The following is a 19,873-nucleotide window of genomic DNA, read 5'->3' as shown; positions in this document are numbered from 1 at the left end:
AAGCACATTACAATTTATGATGAGCAATCTCCTGTTTCTGTGAGCCCCTGCTCTTCCCCATCGCTCTCTCAGCCTCGTGAGTTGTTGCACTCTCCCTCGGCTCTTGCATCCGCCAAGAGCAAAATGAATAACTAAGCGAATAAAACAAAATAAACAAACAATTAAAGCCACATTCCACGAGGTATCTGCTGACTGTTAAACTCTGAAAGGCTGAGCTCAGCGCTTCTCGCCGGGGCTGTGTATCTTGCACTCCTGGGGCCTGGGCTTCAGGACCATTATAAATCACTGCCAGGAAAGCATGCCGTACAGGCCCCATGCAAAACCCAACCTCCTCTTGCCAGTGACCTGGTGGCTGGTGCCAGGCTTTCAGTGGATTGCTCCTTCCTTTCCCAAATTCTCTGTGGGATCTGTGCTCTTCCCCATCTAAGCCACAGGGATACTTGCTGTCTTCAGCGCATGGGTGCTTCACGCCATGGACATCGCCCTGTCCAGCGAGGGCAGTAGCTGTGGGGCTAGCGTCTGATGGGTGAATGGCGTGGGCACCCCATCCCTCACACCAGCACGCCTTTCAGCAGTGGGGTGGCTTGATGGTGCAATGACAAACGCCATGGCTGAGCTCAGCAGAGGAAGAGGGTCATGGCTGACACAGGTGCTCTTCTAAAGGCTATTGTTGAGCTATGGGGTGAGGGGGGAGGAGGAAGAGCAGCTCATTCCCAACACCGGCTGGAAGAGCCGAGAGCCAGGATGGTGAACCTGTCCTGGAGGGGAGACACATGTCCAAATGCAACCCAAAGAGCAGATTCACTACCAGCTAGAAGAAAGACTGCCTGGGGATAAGGCTGCCAACACATCTGGATCCTGGGAGGCTGCTTGTACCAGAGGGAAAGGAGGAACGGATGCCTGTTGCCCAAGCAGCTCTCTGGGGACCACGGGAGGAGATCTGTGCAAGCAGCCAGCGGTGAATGAGGGAGATAACTGCAACCCTCATAGCTTCACTGAGGTTTGGGGTTGGGGGATGGGACCAATAGCTGCCAGGGCTGGCATGCCTGCTAGCACAAGGTCTGGAGAGGAAAAACATGGGCCCTGAGAGATAACCACCTGCAGTGAATGGAAGACAAGAGAGGGCGCACGTTCAGAGAGCCACCAGGGAACGGCCATTCCCCAGGAGTGTCTGGTCTACAGCACAGCAGAGGTGGACGGACGTGCAAGGGACAATCACTGCTGCCTCCTCAGATGCGCCTCTGACACCCAGATGACACCAAATAGCACAGAATGCCACTGGCAAGTAAAGAGGCAAGTACCCATGGTGCCAAGGTCCTGCCAGATTGGTCAGACCTGGGCAAAGAAGTCTCCCCAAGATAGGGAGGAAAACAGTGATGATGCCGTAAGGCCACCATGGTCCCAACTGATCTGAGAGTCCAGTCTAGGCCATGGAGCGAGGCTGCTGCTAAACCTGGCAGGAGTCACTAGTTGACGGATCCTAGACAGGTGGGTTTCAGTATGCAGTTTCTTCAAAGGTGGCAGATGGGTTCTCCTAACCAGGAATTTGGCTCCCAGACCAGGCAGAGGAGATGCAGGTTCCAGCTCATCTCTGTTTTCGTGAACACGTACAAATCACTTCCTTGCTTACTGCCTCAGTTTTCTTACCTATATCACTACAGAGGAAGACTGTGATACCCTTTGACTCTGAATAAAAAAGGCCTAACTAACTGCTAAATATCATCATCATTATCCAAAGCCAACCTGGAGAGCTTCTGAGACAGAGAACACCCAGATCCCTTCAAAACATGAATGCACCACAGCACGTAGCCCTCTGCGAGGAAGATGAGTTTTACCACCTAATTTTATGGAAGAGGAAGCTGAAGCAGAGAGAGAGGAAAGGACTTTTCTGAGAGCCAAAGCAAAAATCAGTGTCAGGGCCAGACTGAAACACAGGGACCCATGTGCAACTGGCCAACAGCTTGCTGGGCTCAGGCCTGCACTCGGACCATGGGGTCATGCCTGTCTCTCAGCGGGGGAAAGAGAGAGGTCTGAGCTAGGGCAGATCCAGCTTGCGGGGCTATTTTCCATTTTGGAATCCATTGGGGTCTTTATGTGACTTATTGCTTTGCGATTTTATTACATTTTTATTGATCCATCCCCTGCAGCCTCAGCACATCTGCTCCGGCTGCAGGAGCCCCGCTGGGAGGTGTGCTTATTTACACAGCTGCGAAGGATTTCCCCAGTCAAGTTCATTAACTACATGAAGGAGACGCACTGTTCTTTCTCATTATTAAGAGATTTCTGCCACGGAGACCTCCTCCCACCCCCTCTGCTTAGCTAGACACTTCTGTGGGACATGCTAGGACTGACCTCGGGGAAGAGGGAGGCACTGCTCTTTGCAGGATCCGGTAGTTCGGATCCCTTCCCGCTTGTGCTGGAGCTGAAAGCTTTACCTGCCTGGGCAGGGAGAGCTGCCTTTTCTTTCTGCTCCATCAGATACGGGACCCTGGCAGGGACAGAGTGCTGGACAAAACAGAGTAGTAGTTTACATTGCTTTTACAACACCTTTTTCTTGTCTGCTTTTGTATTTCTTCACTGTATAATTAAGGAAACAATTAGACTTGAGGAAAGAATCTAAACAGCTCCAATGTCACTGGAATTGGTTTTGGCAGAGCCAAGGAGTTAAAGAGCAATTGCACAGAGTTATGTGACCCAGGACAAGGGCATGACAGGCCAGTCGTGTCTCAGTGCTGGGAGCCAGCTGTCTGTGGAAGGAGCCCTTATCCACAGTCACGCAACGGAGAGGCAGCGCACCACAAGGACTTGGGTGCCGCAATACAGAGCAGCCAGGCTGGGAGGCGAATGGAGACAGTGACTAAGAGCTTGCCAGAGAGTTTAGACATGAGGCTGGTAGGAACTGTGAGAGCTGCCCCTGCAGAGCGGGGGCAACCGAAGCCTTAAGACTGCTCCAGCTCTGCCTGCTTGAGTGCTGAAGCCGAGAGATGCTCTGAGGAGCAGCAAACCATCTCTAATCACTCACCTCCCCGGTATGTCTTCCAGGTGTAGTACTTCCCTCTGAAGGGGACGTTATCGAATTCAGCACACTGCAGCTCTCGGAAGTCCTGGGAACCAGGAGGGCAGTCCTGTGAGGACAGAATCAGGAGGTCAGTGGAGAGCAGAGAGTCTGGCTTACCTGCTAAGAAGGCAGGATTTGCTACAGGGCTCTCATCAGTGACCAAAACCAGCCCTTCAAGGAGATGGACTTCAGCCCTGACAACTGGATAACGCTACAGAATAGCAGGAGCATCCTTCTTGCAAAGCTTAACTTTATTTAAAGACCAATGGCACGGGCCACTGGGGTCCAGCCGGTCTATCTACAGATAACAACACTTGTTCTTGCAAGCAATTGCGTAAGTGACGCACGTGAAAAGCCAGGCACAAAGCCCAGGGGAAGCAATGGGAAGGCATCTATTTTCTTTACTACCAACCTGTGAACATTAAAAGGATCATTTTCTGGGGCCAAAGCTTAGTTGTTCTTCTCCATGCTCTGAGTACAGCTTCGCTGCAGTGCAGTTGTTGGCTCCCCAGGAGGCCTAACCCCCTGCCTTGGGAAGTGGGTGCTAGAATAGCGTTTGCAGTGAGCCTCTCTCACCTGACTAGGCCTGGACTCGTGGAATGCAAGAGGCAATCACTGTTGTGGCAGCGCTAGAAGTCTCTGATCTCCCACTGTTTCCCTTTTATCTTCATGGGCCCCTTCTTGATGTTGAGGCCCTGCAGGTACATACTACCCACCCGCTTGCTGAACCAGCTTGCAGCCAGCGCAGGCATGTGCAGTCCTGTTCAGCTTCCCCCACTGCAGGATTGTTTCCAGCACAGTGTGACTCGCCTGCACCCAGCCCCCAGCATCATCCTGGGAGCCCCATACAACATCCTGTGGCCGGTGGTACTTACATCAGTGTTACAGGATCGGTAGCGCTTCCGTTCTCCCAGGCAGTACTTCCCTCCAATCGTGGGCCTGTCGAATCAGGAACGAGATGGGAGAAACAGCTCAGGGCAATGAGCCACATTTATTGCTGGCAGCTGCTCCAAACCCACAGGAACACAGTGACTTTTCCCAGCCCTGCTCTGGTGCAAGGACAGATCCTGCCTGGAGGGGCTTAGTCCAGAAGCACAGCCTCATAGGAGATCTCAGGCACTCAACTGCAAGCTGCATAGGGTGGGACTGTCCAAGAGGCTTTGGGTCTGCCCATGCTCACTGCAGTGCCAGCACCAAATGTAACAGTGCCAAGCTGGCTTTGAAAAAAGCACACGGGGAGAGCTCTGATGTGAACACAGAAGCTGAGACCTGGCAAACTCATTTCTCCCCAGGCCCCTCCAGGGAGTGAGCATGGTGTTGCTGAGGCACCTGGCTGACACCTTCCCGCTCATCTGAACAGCGATGCCGTGCAGCCAGGATAGGGCAGGGCCATGACTAGGTGGCCGTGTGCACATACACCTACCGTGGGCTGTCGCAGTGGCGAATGGATGACGATACCCCTCCTCCGCATGTCCTGCTGCACTCGCCCCAGGACGACCAGGCTCCCCAGGCACCGTCCACACCCTCTGGTCGGGTGCCAAAAGGCACGCATTCCCTCTTGTAGCACCACTGGGGAAAGACAGAGCTTCAAAGACCCTCAGTACATGATCTCCTCCTTCCAGAGAGCTCCCTGGCCCAGGCCAAACATTGGAAAAAATTCAGTACTGGGATCTGATTTGATCCTGTCAGGATCTACCAGGTAGTGAGCGGTCACTGGGTCACTACCTGAGCTGGGTGGAGGTGGGCCTGGCCACCAGAGACTGGGCTGAGCTGCTGAGCAGCTCCATGCTTCCCCAGGGATTGAAGATGGAGGTGTATGGCTGGGCTCTGGCTGTGAAAACTAAAATCTGAGCTGCACTGGCCTTGGAGCAAAGTTCACCATCGTGGAGGGCATTCACCCTCCACGCAGTTATCACCATTTGTACATGCTGTGCACTCAGGGTTACCAGGAAGGCTCATGCAAACATGTATATGAAATATTCTCTTTGGATCTGGAAAGTGTCCTGCACCCCCTGGAGTCAAACACTGCAAGAAGCTGGACACCGCCAGACCCACTGCAGTTCCTCTGGGCACAGTGCCGGACATCATGCCTTGGGGGTTCAGATAATCCCAGGAAGGAAGGAACCACTGTGCGCTCCTTTCAGGAGCTGATCACCCACCCTGGAGCTGCTGGCACAGCTTCTCCTGGCTCCTTTTGAGCCAGGTTTTCTGTGGACAGCACAGCTCCAAGATACTTAGCTAACAACCACCTTGCGTACCAGCAGTTTTCAAAAGGTGGGATCCCATACAAAGGAACATGGCCCTTTCGGTGTCCCAGCTTGCAACAGCTCCAGACTCAACAGACTGATACTGCTGCTTCAGTATCCTGGCTTCCTGTCCTGGCAGGACCCAGGAGTCTGCCCAGCATCTGCAAACCCCACCATGCACGTGGGGCTCCTGAGAGCATTGAGGATCAGATCTGCCACTGCACTCTGGCAGCTAGCCACAGGAGCCAGAGCAGACCCTGGCTTGCTCCCCTGCAGACAGCACGAACATGCGCATGTCAGCTGTGTGATCAGATATGATTCAAGGGAGTCATGGGGAGGCAGAGGACGAGTAACAAAAGGCCATCCACACAACCACTGTGCTGACCACAGCCCGTGTAACAAGCGCTTGATAATGGGGGAGGGGGAGAGAGAGAAAAAAACAAAAACCAAAACAAAGCATAAACTTGGCAGGGAAAGAGTCAGCAAGACCATGAACCTGCTATCTGAGCAGCTGGGCTGCTGTGGGGCACCTCGAGGACAAGGGAAACTACCCCCAGAGCTGGCTCTCAAAGTCATCTACTGTGACTTCTCAGAGTAACACAGGTGAAGTCATAATGGCTCCGGGGGAACAGGCTTTAAAAAAAAAAAAAAGGAGAATTTGGGAGGGGAAAACGACCATAGGGTCGGGGATGTAGTGAACAGCCTCCATCTGATAGAGCTCAGCTCAGTCTTCTCTCTCCCTGCTAGCTGCTTCCCCAGGTCACATGGCAGAGCACAGAAACTTATCCTATCTCTCCTCTAATCTTGCATAGCTCAAATAATTTATATGACCTAACCTTTCCCTGTTTTCCCCAGCTGAAAAGGGAAAAGCTAGGGCAGACCTCAAAGAGCAGCTCTAGCAAACTGCTGAGGTCTGAAGGCTCACCCGGCAGGCAAGAGCAGGGAGCATATATCCTACAGACCATCAGCCATGAGCTCTAGCTGGTGAAGAGGCAGAAACTTAATATAAAGGCGCATCTTCTTTCACCCAAGGGTATCACCCAAGGATATCAAACCCCTTCTGAAGCCTGAATTAATGCCAAAGGACATATTGAGGCACTGGAAGGTAACTGGGGGTTCAAAATGAGTTGATATCTTAAATGGGAATAGATCCAATCAGTCTTGGGGGCTGTGACTACTTGTCACTTCACTCTTCCTTCGATATTTGAAGACTCCTAGTTCAAAGGACAACTAGTAAGTGGAGGGAAAACAGACATTTAAAAGTAGGAACTACCAGGAGGAAAGATCACTAGTACAAAAAATATCCCACTGTATATGGCGAATCTCAAACAGCAGGGAAGTTAAGTCCCAGGAGCTGTTTAATCCTTTTCAGTCTAATTTCCAGCGGAGCTAAGATCACAGAATCACAGAATCGTTTAGGTTGGAAGGGACCTCTGGAGATCATCTAGTCCAACCTCCCTGCTCAAGCAGGGACCTCTAGAGCATATTGCCCAGGATCACATCCAGACGGGTTTTGAATATCTCCAGGGAAGGAGACTCCACTGCCTCTCTGGGCAACCTGTTCCAGTGCTCAGTCACCCTCACAGTGAAGAAGTTTTTTCTCAGGTTCAGATGGAACTGCCTGTGGTTCAAGATGACTGTTTACAAAGAGTAATGCATTTGTCAAAGCCATCCTCTTTCCTGTACATGAGTTTTCCCAACTTCTTAAGGATTTGAAATTACTCTTGAATTTCTTGGGAATTATTTTTCCTCTAGTGGAAAAACACATGTCCATTTTATGGAGAATGTCCCAGCCCTGATTCTCCATTGTCCCAATTATTATACACAGCTTGTAAAGGCAGTATGAGTCACTTAGCTTTAAGTGTTTCACACTTGCTTTATGTTGGTGCAAATGGCTGTAGGAGGTGCGGAGAAAGCAGAGATGTGAGCAACTGTCAAGTCAAAACTCACTTTCAAAATGAATGGTCATGACAATTTCTACCTTCCTCTTTCAGGTGAGCGTGAAAAATTAATGTTTAGTAACACCTGCCTGCCTAGGCATTTTTTTCATAAGTAGATCTTAAAGTATGTTATGAAAACATTGTCCCTTCTGGGGAAACCAGCAAAACGCAGTTTCTGAGGAAACTGGGAAAACCCCAAACCCATTTTCTCAGGACACCCAAAGGACCTCAGAAGACCTAAGAACAAAACGCTTGTCTAGTGCATTAGCCAGTGCTTGGCATTGTATTACTAGGCCTCCTAAGTGAGACCAAGAAGCTCACTGGAGCAAGGACTGTAATTCAATGCAACGTGGGGCCCTTGGGACTCCTTGGTGAGACCCAGCCTCCCTGAGCTGCTGGGAGCTCCTCCGAGTGCCGAGATCCAGGAGGCAGGGAGGAGGATGGGGTGGCTGGTGCTCTTAAATCAACTCCGCCCTCCCCAGCGTGAACAATAAGCCTGGTTATCACTGGAAAAGGGATTCAGCCCCCCCATTGTCAACATGCTACGGTGCCCTGGGCTTCCTTACCCCCTTATCAATGGTATTGGTTTGACATATGGTCCCCTCAGCAGCAGGGATGCTGTTGGTTATGCAGCGGTTGCTTTTACTCAGACACCATAACTCACTGCAGACTTCCTGGAAAGAGAGAGATGTTGGGGGAGAGAGGGGGAGGGAAGAAGAAAGAGACAAAGAAACAGAGCCAAGATTAGGATTCACTCATGCTAGGGGCTGCTAGGGCTGGGGCAGCAGCACACTGGTGTGCTTGAAAAGCACCAGCTGGGTTGGGACGCTATAACAGAAGTGTTTTCAGCATGGGGGAAAAAACCAAGAACAAATCTTGCAAGGTGTTCCTGGTGGCAATCACCCCAAGGCCACTGACAGATCACCCACTCTCCAGACTTAGCCCAAGCACGTTTCCTGGGGAGAGGGTTTTCAGAGATATCCAAGTGTCGATGAGCCAAGGTGCCAGAATTGGCTCCCCAGCTACCCTGCGCATCTAAACTTAGTGTTTGCGTCACATGCAACTCATCTCCTCGGACATCCCAATAAGTCCCAAGTTAATCCCACTGTGCTCTGCTCCGACCCTTTTTCCCAGGGTTACAGGCTGAGGAATGTTTCCTTTTTTGGGTCTTAGTTGTGGAGGCTAAATGCAAGGGCTAGTCCCCAACACCAACCATTAGCATCTCTATGCCACTTCAGTCCTGATCTATCTCTGAGGAAAGCTGAGACTCCCTTGGAGTGTAAATACAGCATAAACGGTTAATGTCAAATTTGCCATCTTCTGTTATAGGAACACGCTGCAGGTCATGGTTAGGCTACTTTGTGTTCTGGTAATCTTCAGCCAGCCTAACAGTCCTGAAGGGCACAGCCCTGCTGGTAGATTTAGAGCTGCTTTTAGTATAATCTAAATAATGCCAAAAACTGACCTAGCCCTTAAGCAGCTCCAGAAGTGGGCATTTTTGCTCTCTACTTGTACTGGCTCCTAGGTGCAGTTTGAGCCAGTGAACGAAAGCGGATTCAGGCCTCCAACCCTCTTTCCAGGAAGCTGTCTGAGCTGCAGACCCTGAGCTCCAACCCATCCTGATCTCTCATAGCTCCAGCAAACAAAAGCATCCCTCAGCTGTTTCATCTCCTCTACCAGTCAATTTAAAACCACCCAAAAGTTAGTTCCATGACAGAGACTCTGCAAATTCGTCACAGCTGCTACATCAGAAAGCCCTGACCCTTGGAACCTCCTCTGCTACTGCATCAGCCGGTCCAGATCTCAACACCTGCAAACTGCAAAGCAACAGCTAAAAAGCAGAGCTGAGTTTCTTGCCAGGTCATCATCGTGTTCCTCTAGTTACTGAAATGAGACTACGGAAAACTTCCTGTTTCTCAGAAAACGACTCGCCGTGACTTAAATTATATTTGAAAGTATTAAAAAGAAACAGGTTTATATTGTCAATGGAGGAAACTGAGATGTGAGATTGGAGTCCAAATAGCCACAGCCACTTCTAACACGCTTCTAGCACGCCAGGGCCATTGACATGCTGGTGGTGCACGCTGATGCCATGACATGGCCTGAAGGACCTGGCGTGTTCGAGTGCTGACACCAGACAAGGCAGCAACATCCTGGCTTCCGGCCTGCCCCTAAGGCAGCGGGACCTGACAACATGGAGCTCCCACAGGCCGCCTGCCTTCAGTCAGGTAACAGCCTGTTCATCATTCCTTCCAGACTTGTTTTAGCCTTTCAGTAAGGAATTCCTCAGCCCCGCCAATGGCTGTGCTCTAAACAGTAACCGATACCCAGGCAAGACGAACTGACTCAACGACTGGGAATCCTCTGTGCGGGTACCAAGAGGGGCGAAAACATGAGCCTGAGATTTGCGTGCTTCGCCTCCCCTCCCGGACTGCAACAGCAGCGTGCCACCAGCTGACACAGCTTCAGGACAATGCTGCAGAGTCTGCAACCGGCCTCATCCAAGATGCAAAGAGATTTAAGTTCCCAACTCCTTCTGCAAAGCCCAGCTAAAACTGGCTTTAACCAGTGAAAGCCTAAAGTCTCTCCCAACTTACTTAAAAAGGCATCTATCCCTCCACACTGCGCTTGCAGAGCCAAGTTGACTATTGGTAAGTAGGAGCTGGTGTCTACCAAAAAAAGGACTTCAACCTGTTGCATTTGTTCATTCCACCTTCATCATATCTGTTCATAATCTGCTCTGTATTAGCATGGAAATGGAGGAGACCAAAAAAGAAAGGGAAGCTCCCGTGTGTGTTTACTCTTGAGTTTGTTTTTATGGGGCAGGGGATGAATGAATGGATGTGCACATTCACACAAGTTCACATACACAAACACGAGCCCTTATGCCCTTCGCACCTCTCCCAAACTATACGCAAGACAAGCTGTGCTAGAAGGGTTATCACAGGGACAACTTGTGCCCTTGTGATCCTTGTATATACACAGGAAGTGTCTACCTAAGTTAAAAATTAGCTAGGAAACAGGCATGTAAATGTGGAAAGTTTCCATTCCACTGCCTCTGGTTCAGATTAGGAGGGACACTAACTGCAAGGTCGATAGTATCTGACATTAGATAACACAACCACTTCATTCTGACTCAGATCCTTCCTGCTGCTGCTGATGCTCTGGGCATGATGTGAGACTGCATCTGTCCTACTCCCAACTGGCTCTGGGGCACTTTTCAAAATGAGGCCTGGGATTTGGGGCCCTGGGTCCATGTCTGTTTGATCACTGATGAGCTGGTGAGACCACAAGGAGGAAAAAAGTCTCATTTTCTATTTCTTAGCCAAACTAACTAGATGAAGACTCAGGGTGATAAACTGATTAATATCAGATCACTTCAATACCACTGGTGGGCTTGGATTTCCATGGTTGCAACAGAAATCAAAACTTGACCTGACGTGTTCCCTTCTTTCCAGGGCTCAGACTAGGGTGGATATACATACATGTGTGTCCATCAGACAACACAGATTCCAGTGTATCTCATTGCTGGATCTTCTGCTTTCTCTTGGGAAAAAGGATGCTTTACCTAGCCCTCAAGTGCACACACTTCCCACTCACTGTTTTGCTCATAGAGTTGTCAATGTTCAGTATGTTAAATACACCAAAAGGTCAGGCTGAGCTCCAGGAAGACCCTTTTCTTCTGAAACAGTCTTTCCTTTCAGTGGTTTCCAGGATTCAAGTATCAGGGGATGTCAGCATGTGATTGTTGGGGCACTTCAGGTGGGTACCTCACCTGAGACACATCTACAACACACCTGCCTGCCTCACCTGGGAAGACCTCTCACTAAGAAGTTTCTCTTTCTAATTTTACGTGTGCAGTGACTTATACAATGACTTCTAGCAAGGATTACGAAAAATACCTCTGTGAACTAACCCCTAGTGACATAGGAGTCTGTATGAGGGGACTGCAGCTTGGCTTTCAGCTACAATCCTTGTGGTCCAGCAGCAGCCAAAGTATTAGGTGAGGCCAGAGAACTCTTCCCATAGGACTAATGTGACAGAAACTGAGCTGAGGTCGACCTTTGCAGATGTGAGATGAGCTCCTCTGTCCTCACCCAGGGAAACAAGGCAAAGCTCACAGGGGATGTGCAAGCGCCCTTCATTTCAGGCAGGACAGCAAAGCAATGTGGGCAGCAGAGAAAGGGCCCCATGGCCCTTTGACCTATATAGCCCCAGTCCTCCACCCCCTTGAAACCAATAGTAAAGCAGGAAGGCTCTCTACCCCGTATTTACACTGGCGAGATTTAACTCCGTACTGGAAGCGGCACTGCTCATCTGCATCGTAAGCCTGTCCTGGAGCCACCGTTGGGTAGATAAAGTCTTGCTTGGGAGGAGCGTTGTTCAGGCATAATCCCATCCCGGAGCTGGAGTGGGGAACAAGAGATGAGAATCAGAGCTGGAAAAGGTTTGTAGGAAAATGTCATGGTTGAGAACCAGCAGCAAGCAAACTGGTCTCAGCCTGGGGCTAAGCTCTCAAGAGCTAGGTTGCTTTTGGAGATGATTCTATAGGCCTCTTTGGTAAGTATATTTTTAGGCACAATCAGTGCTGAGAAAACGCTCTAAACTCTTTCGATCTATGTCCTCAGAGCTTTTATGTCCTCAGGGCTGGATTCTGGGAAGCACTTTAGGCACATGCTGATTCCTAGGTAATCCTAGAATTTTTAATCTGCAGATTATGCAGGCTATTGTCAATTTCTGGCTGTCCTTATAGCCTGGGATGTCTGCTGTCCAGTCCAGCAGACAGTGAGTGGCAGGCCTGAGCCCAGGACCTCCGCACCGTTAGCACAGGCCATGAGTAGGTGGAGAGGCTGCCCTCATACCATACGGCTGCTAGGATTGAGAGCGGCCAGAGGTGCTGACTGTGGAGGGCCCCCCGCTCTCCAAGCCCCATCCTTCTGCCTGCCAGACCTTTGTAGGAACGTCCAAATTTTGCAAGAAGTACGTTTTCCCCTCTCGCTTCCTTGCTGCTATAAGCTCTTCTTAAATTAAGGCCCCTGTCACCACTCCCCTGGCCCCACGTCCCAGGGTCTTGCACACATCACAGCACTGGCATGGAGGAAGCTCTTAGGCCCACGCTCTCATGTGGGGGTGGTGAGAACGAATTACAGAGCAGACTGACATAAACTCACCATCCTCCGCCAGCCCAGCTGAGACCTCTCAGGGTTACCTGAGGACAAGGGAGCCTCTGCTGCTACATTTTTCCGGCGTTGTACACGGAATGTGCTTTGCTCTGTTGTGAGTCCAGGGGGGGTCAAAGGCCAAGAGGGACAGATTTTGCTGTGGCCAAATATGAGCTGCTAGATCTGGAATTTCACGATAAGCCACGTTGTTCTGACCAAACTTTCTGAGATGGAGGGACACTTCGGAGCCCATCAGAGAGGTCTGTTTTTGTTACCCCTTTCACATTACAACAGTGGTGTCTCAGTTCGGATCCTTGTCAGTTAAGTTCTGCTACTCAGACCTTCCTGAGACTGCTCCTGCCATAATGACCTTACGTACTTGCTTTTTCCAATTCTTATTCAAGATCTACCAGGTCCTTCTGTTAGGTAGTGTCTGTGTCCTACCAAAAGCCTCACTAACATTGATGCTGACTGGTTGTTTTTTGACAGAAATCTTGCAGACTGCTTGAACCCTGGACAAGGAGCTCTCTCGGGCTGCAGAGACGATGTCCAAATTCTAGGGCTTAGAAGCCTAAATCTATTCTCTCAAATCCTAAATATATTTTGGACAAAAATCTCCTAAGTTGCTCGTTCACACCTGAAGACTCTCCTCCTCAGCATGTGGGGAAGCATGTGCCTACACCACGCAGATCCAGAGCCTTGTCTCCAGATCCTCCTTCCCTACCATATCAACCCTTCCCTGTGATTCCTGGCTGAACTTCAGAAACGTCCAAATGCCTTCAGAAGCTATTTATTTCTTTGTGAAGTTTCTGGAAGACAGAAACCTAAATAAAGGTCTCATAGCTGCAGGGAAAGTAGAGTTATATCTTCAAGCAGACAAGCAAATCACAGGAAAGTCTAGAGGGAGGAAGGAAGGCCTGGTTGGGACAGGGTGAAGTGCTGGGAGGCAAGACAGAAGGTGCACGGGCTACGTGCTTTGGGGCTTTTCTTTGGCTTTAACCACTCCTCACAAGTGACTGTGAGAGGTTGGAGATGTGTATTGTTTACAAGGTAGAAGGAAGGGCAAGGTGAGATGGATTCCTTACTCCAGGAAGCTGGTGATATAATCCCTGCTGCATGTGGACCATACAAACGGGTTGGTCTTCATGGTGATGTGAGCAGCCATGAGCTTGGCTGTTTCTTGCCCACGGGAGCCACAGCTGTTGCCGACCCCATCATGATTCATGCCAAACCTAGAAAACATCATCATGGCAATAGAAACGTGGTCAACTGCTGCATTTTTTACACACTTTTTGCATTGGTGCGGATGAGCTGAAAAGCCAGAAAACAAGATGCTGGTGACTGGCCAGTCTCCCAAAGAAAGCCTGGAAAACCAAAAGGAGGTGCAAGTCTGACGGAGCGGACTAGGGCACTCACAGAGAAACAGAAACTACTGCAGACTGGGCAGTCTGCATGAAAGGAACAGGCTTGGCAAGGAGTCCAGTGAGGGCACATCTCTAAATTATGACACCTGAGGGCGTGACATGCAAAACACAGTGTGCTGACATAAGCAGAACATCAGATCTGCGCACCTCAGAAGGACCGACTCCTTGGGACAAATAAGTCTTCCCAACCTCCTGAGAACTGATCCTCACTAAGTCTGCAGAGGCAGGCCCAAGTATCTCTGGGGAAAAGGGCCCTTCTGGTGGCGCTGAATACTGGATGGTACTGAGGGCAGGACAAGGGGCAGGGTGGTCCAACAGCATGTCAACATGTCAACACCCAGCATGTCAAAAGGGGACTTCCAAGCCATGTGTGTGTGATCTAGCATGGTAAAGATTTGGAGTATGGAGGGATGTTGCTGTGGGCTGACTTGGCTGGATGGACCACAGAGGAAATTTCTAAATCTCTTGAGCAGCAGGATTTCTTTGTAAGAAGAATGTTACAGCTACTGCTAGCAGAAACAAACCTAGAGGACCCATCCCCTGGGGTGGCCACCCATGGAAACTCTTCAGGTACAGTACTCACGTGTGGCCAATCTCATGGGCAATGGTGAAGGCTGTAGCCAGGCCAATGTCCTCATTGATGCTGCAGCTTCGTTCTCGTTCACACATCCCGCCCACTGGGGCTAGGCCTAGGGAAGCCAGATAGAGCTGTCACATAGGGCCAGCACAGAGCATCTGTAGGGGACATGGGTTGCATTTGGGGACTAAATAACGTGCTTCACACTCATCACCACTGACCACAGCCTCCTGTTAATAACATCTTTCTTCCTACTAACTGCACTGGGCTTTGGGATGGACCCTGGGGTTTATGGACCATGGGCACGCGGTCTCTCAGCACTGTCAATCAACTGACTTTGGACCATGACAAGCTCAGAAATGCTAAGGACAGGTTAACATTGAACAAATTTTACACCCAAGCCCTAGACTGTGTGTGCAGGTAGGTGGGAAGTAGGCCTTGTCAGCACACTGGAACTGCTTGCGGGGCAACCAGGGGTCTGTTTTGGCTGGGTCTTGGGACCAGCCAACACCAGGGCTTAGGCATCTAAACCTTGCCAGAGCAGCCTGGATAACTGAATAATCCATGATCCGACCTGACCATGTGCACTGGGTTCCGACTGACACCCAACCACCATGGTCTGGAATCCAACCTGACTCCATCTGGAGGGTGGAAGAACACAGAAATACCCTTGGATCACAGCAGCGGGTTCCCCAGACCCTCTGCACATATAGTGTCCCACGAACTCAGACGTGGGCTGGCTGTGCTCTGCTCTGTGGTGTCAGGGAAGTGAACAGTCTCTGTTAAAGGAAGGAATCCAGCTGCCACGACCCATCCAGCCTCAACCTCCCTCCCAGGCACCTCGTCTGCAGTCTCATCAGGTCAGAGATCCACCAACTTCTTTTTAACTGAAGTGATTCACAGCAATAATCCCTTTCTGACTGCTTAGTCTAGACCAGGGCAAGACAAATTTGGAGCTACAGCCAAAGAGAGCTGCAGGGTCTGTCTGTGTCTAGCAGTTTAAATAAAGAACTCCCTTTATAGTCATCACAAAAAAGTCTTATTTTTCTCTGCTAAGCCAGGAATACTCCACTAGGCTATGGACCAGCCTTAAATGCGAACGGTTCTTAATCATCACGCTGGATCTGACCCAGGGATATAACAGCAAAGCGTTCCAAAGCCCATCCGTCCTCTGGATTGCTGCTTTTAGTGTTTACAGAAGTAAGGAGGCTATACGGTCTAGAAGGCTGGAAAGTCAGGGCCTGTTTCTGGCTCTGCTAGCGGTGTTCTCGGTAGCGTTAGGCAAGCCGCTCCCCCTCAGCCTGCTCGTTAGGAAATAAGGATGGTGCGGTCCTTCCTTGCCAAGCTCCTGAAGATGTGCTGGTGAGATGTGCTACCTAAGAGACAGCTTTTGTCATTACAACAGATTTTCTGAGCAAAATCCTACTTACCTAGGGTGCCACATGGTTTATTCTTGTAGATGCAAATATCATATCTGCAAGAAAAGAGAGGGAGGAGGCAGTATTAGGAACAACACTCACAATTTTGATCACTACAAAACCTTTCACAAATTCCTCTCAATGTTGCTGATGTGCTCATATTCAAAACACTTCAAACAGCATACATGGTTCACGTGACATTTCTGGAATGAAAAGTATAGACCTCTAAAACGTGAGATAAGTCTCTGACACATGTTTTAGGACATTCACTTTCCCCAGGCTGAGATTCACTGTGGATTTTTAACAACAGTTCCTGAATATTGGGTCCTTAACCATGATCTGATGCTGGAAGGGATCAGAGGTTTGTTGTTGATGAAATGCAGTAAGTCAGCAGGGGAAGGGACAATGCTATTCCAACCTTAAAGCCATTCAGGTAGACAGTCCTGTTCTGCTCACTAGAGTCCTAGAGTCAGGCTCACTCCCATGAGTCATGCACTGCTCTACTGGGAGACACTGGGATCAGGGGATCCGCTCCAGCAACGCAGTGTTGATGACAGGGTCAGACTCTGCGCAAGCGCACAGCACTGTGAACCTGAACCCCAAATGACTGCTCGGGCCAGGTCACAGGTGTGTCAGCACAGGGAGATTCAGGCATAGAGGCTGGCTAAAGATGTCTGTAAATTCAGGTTCATTGCAGCAAATTGTATCAGTCAAAACGTAATTTGGAAAACAAATTTAAAAAAAACAGGAAACAAACCATTTCAGTTTGAAAGTACATTCCATGTCCAAATTCGCTGTTTGTATAAAAATGCTAAATTGATTTTCTACATTCTTTTTTCAGTTTTTTTCTTCACTGAGAATTTTCCAAACAAATTCAATATGGGTTGATTCAAAATGACTCTTCCCCTCTTCCTTGCCTCGACTTTCAGCCGCTGCAGCAAGGAATCAATCATTTGCACATCTTTAGCTGTGTACAAGTCAAAGCTTAATGAGGACAACAAAGCAAATCTCATCCAAATTGAAACGCAGTACCATGACATGGGATGTGGCAGCAGTTCCAGGACAGCGCTGGAGATCAGTTTGGGCCAGAGAGTGAATATTGCATTTTAACTGTGAAGATGAGCGTGCCCTCCCTGGCCTCCATTTACTTATCTTCCCCAAGTCCTGCCCAGTTCGTGGCCCTCACCAAACATTTGGGTCTTGGCAAATGAGGTGGGAATCTCCAGCTGAAAGGCGCAAGGTTAATACTCGAATGCACATGGGATTAGCGGGCAGGACGGACCGGCGGTAACTGCGGCTGGGGCATCTCCGCTCTGTGTTGCGAGTGTTGAAGCTTGGCTGCAAGGTGCACTTTCAACCTGTGTGGGAACAGGGCTCAACCCCAAGGATGCTGGCTATGGGGGACGCCAGCAAGGCCACCCACGTTGCAAGTCGGCCTGTCCGACACCGCTCGTCCTGGCAGCCCCACGGGCACGAAACCAGAGAGCAAATCGGCTGATAGCACACGACGGGTTAAGTGTAAAATGTTCCTGGTAATGGCTCCTGTCCCTTTGGCCTCTCCTGCTTGCTGGAAGTGTCCAAACCTCTCACCCCCGACAGGAAACCGAGCGAGTGAAAAACATTTGTTGCTTTGTTTCGAGCGGATTCCGTTAAACCCTTCTGAGGTTCTGATTTGACACGTCTCCGCAAGAGAAAAAAGCCCACAGCTCAGCAAGATGTTATCGGAAGACGGGGAATTTATTAGAGACAGGGCTGGATACACTTGGTCTGTCCAAGGGCTGGCGCAGGACTTGGCCTCAGCAAGGCAGGACCAGCGAGTCGCTTAGGGTTAGTTCAAACATCTGGTGGGAGGCCGAAGAATTCAGAGTCAGCGTCCGTGTCCCACACGTGCGGAGCAAGGGGAGGAAAAGCAGACGCTGCAATCCTGGAAGGGTGAAGCTGGGGCCGAGAGGGCCTTTCGCTCGCTCCTCCCCCAGCGCTGTAAAAATTTCACAAGCTCCCTGACATGAGCCAGGCTGCGTGCGGCTCCTGCGGCTGCAGGGAACTGGAGCGGGAGCGCAAGGCGCAGGGAAGCCAAAGAAATCGGCTCCCGCTTGGAGGCTCCCCTCTCTATTGCTTTCATTTTATGACTTTCTTCCATTCCTCCAGAGGAAAAAAAAGGTGCAAACAAGCTTGGTTTTGCCTCTGTGCCCCCGCCGAAGTTATGTTTATGTGGGTCCTGGGGGGCCGATGCTGATCGGAGACAGGCAGGATGCAGCTGGGGCAGTACCTCCTAGAGCTGCCTTTCAGCACCCTCTGTCCTTCCAGCCATCCCTTCTGCATCCTCCATCCTTTCAGCTGTCTCTTCTGTATCCCCTGTTGTTCTAGCCATCCCTTTGATCCTTCCACTGTCCCAGCTGTCCCTTTTGTATGCCTTCTCTTGCTGACCATCCTCTTGTTCTTCCAGCTGTCCCCTTCTGCCCTTCGTTGTTCCAGGCTCAAGCATCCATTTATTCTCATAGAGGTTATTTGTCTTGCACGAGAAGGGCCAGGTCCCTTCACCCAACTCTACATGTCTAATTCAGCATCTACTTTCAGCTGCTGACCTATTATGGGAGTGGAGAGAGATACAGGGTACTTGCTCCTTGCTCTAAGGGAGGTAGGATGAAATCATTTAAAGGGGGGTCCACCAGCTACCAAGGAGAATGCTCAGCCCTATGCGTAGGCACCTGAAATGAGGCGAGCCAAACCCCACATTGGCTCAAGGCACTATATCGCTGTCATGATGCACGGGTCCCACTTCTGTCCTCTTTCCCGTCTTTCACAGAGGGGGCACGTGGGGCTCTCCCTTTCAGCAGGCTGCCTGATGACACACAGCTCTGGGGGATGCTTTACACATGCTAAACACCGTTGAACATACTGCGCAACAGACACAAATATCTGCAGATAAGCTCCTTGTCAGTCTTGAGAGCCCAATAAAGATGGAGAGAAGACACTGGAAGACGATTGCTATTTGAACTGCAACAATCTGCATCACTGCAAGGTAACTGGCAAGGGGCTGGTCTGAGTGACAGCCGCTGCCAGGCCAGCTCACGGGGGAGCACATGGGAAGGCGCAGGTAAGCCGTGGATGTACTGTTAGGGTAGAGATGGAGGGCTAGCTGCAGCAAAGACACCCCTTGGGAGGACAGCGCTGCCAAGGCCTGGTTCAGCCTTACCTGGTGATCAGCACAGCAGTGTCATGGTTGGCTATGCCGTTCTCAGGGATAGCATTCCCATTGCCATTCCTGTTCACGATGGATTTCTGCCACTTGCAGAAGCTGTCCAGGGATTTCCCAGCATGGTGGTTAATCTCCAGGGTGGGCTGGAATAGAAGCAATATAACACGTTCCCAAAGAAGCTCTAATATGAAGGCGCTGTCTCTTCCCAGACCAGCTGGGCATGGACACATTCAGATGCCCCCCCACCTTGCACGGAAGCAGTGGGAAGCAAGACTTCAGGAGAACTAAAGCTACTTAAAATTCCCTAGAGCCACCCTATTATAGACCTCTTAGAAACAGTCCTTAGACTCCCAGGGGTCACCAGCCACCTTTGAGAGTGTGTGGTATGCCCAGTGGATTGCGATGGCCTGGGTGGGAGGGACCTCCCCAGGGTCACATCCAGGAGAAGCACAGTTCCACAAAGGAAGGCCAGCAGCACGATGGAAGCTGACTTGACAAAGCCCACCTTACCTGATCCTCGGTGAGAAGAATCAGCCGGGTCACTAGGATATTGACAATATTGCCCAGACTCGAGTCCTGGAAAAGTTTGGCAACCTGACCTCCAAGAAACAAGAAAAGACGAGTCTTAAAAATGAGCTCGCTGGCTGGGTGATGGTACAATCAGCTGGTGAGCAGGCACATATCGGGCACCTCGCCAGATGGAAACAGGCCTGCTTTGTCAGTGCAGGCTGTGGCGCTGGAACACAATCTGGTCAGGAAGCAGAAATAGATATGGAACTCCACACTGGTTTGCAGAACCTCCTAAACATTGTTCAGATCTTGGTGTCTCCTTCTGGAGTGATTCTAGTA

The 19,873-nt window shown here is 50.3% G+C and overlaps 1 protein-coding gene across 7 annotated transcripts in view; it reads right to left on the bottom strand.

Moving 5' to 3' along the window:
* ADAMTS10 (ADAM metallopeptidase with thrombospondin type 1 motif 10) overlaps positions 1-19,873 on the bottom strand; it is an 83,102-nt gene that overhangs the window by 14,350 nt on the left and 48,879 nt on the right. For all 7 annotated transcript variants that reach the window (XM_068919609.1, XM_068919607.1, XM_068919610.1 and 4 more), the window contains 10 exons: positions 19,535-19,618; positions 19,022-19,167; positions 15,838-15,881; positions 14,414-14,519; positions 13,492-13,638; positions 11,509-11,650; positions 7,811-7,918; positions 4,482-4,627; positions 3,934-3,997; positions 3,023-3,125 (listed from right to left, as the gene is read on the bottom strand). In XM_068919609.1, the coding sequence (XP_068775710.1) occupies positions 3,023-3,125; positions 3,934-3,997; positions 4,482-4,627; positions 7,811-7,918; positions 11,509-11,650; positions 13,492-13,638; positions 14,414-14,519; positions 15,838-15,881; positions 19,022-19,167; positions 19,535-19,618 (1,090 nt within the window). The remainder of the gene's footprint in view (positions 1-3,022; positions 3,126-3,933; positions 3,998-4,481; positions 4,628-7,810; positions 7,919-11,508; positions 11,651-13,491; positions 13,639-14,413; positions 14,520-15,837; positions 15,882-19,021; positions 19,168-19,534; positions 19,619-19,873) is intronic.

The sequence above is a fragment of the Struthio camelus genome, chromosome 26 (assembly GCF_040807025.1).
Source record: "Struthio camelus isolate bStrCam1 chromosome 26, bStrCam1.hap1, whole genome shotgun sequence".
In the NCBI taxonomy this organism is placed as follows: Eukaryota; Metazoa; Chordata; class Aves; order Struthioniformes; family Struthionidae; genus Struthio; species Struthio camelus.
The sequence above is the reverse complement of the archived record's forward strand: the minus strand, read 5'-3'. Positions and strand labels throughout refer to the sequence as shown.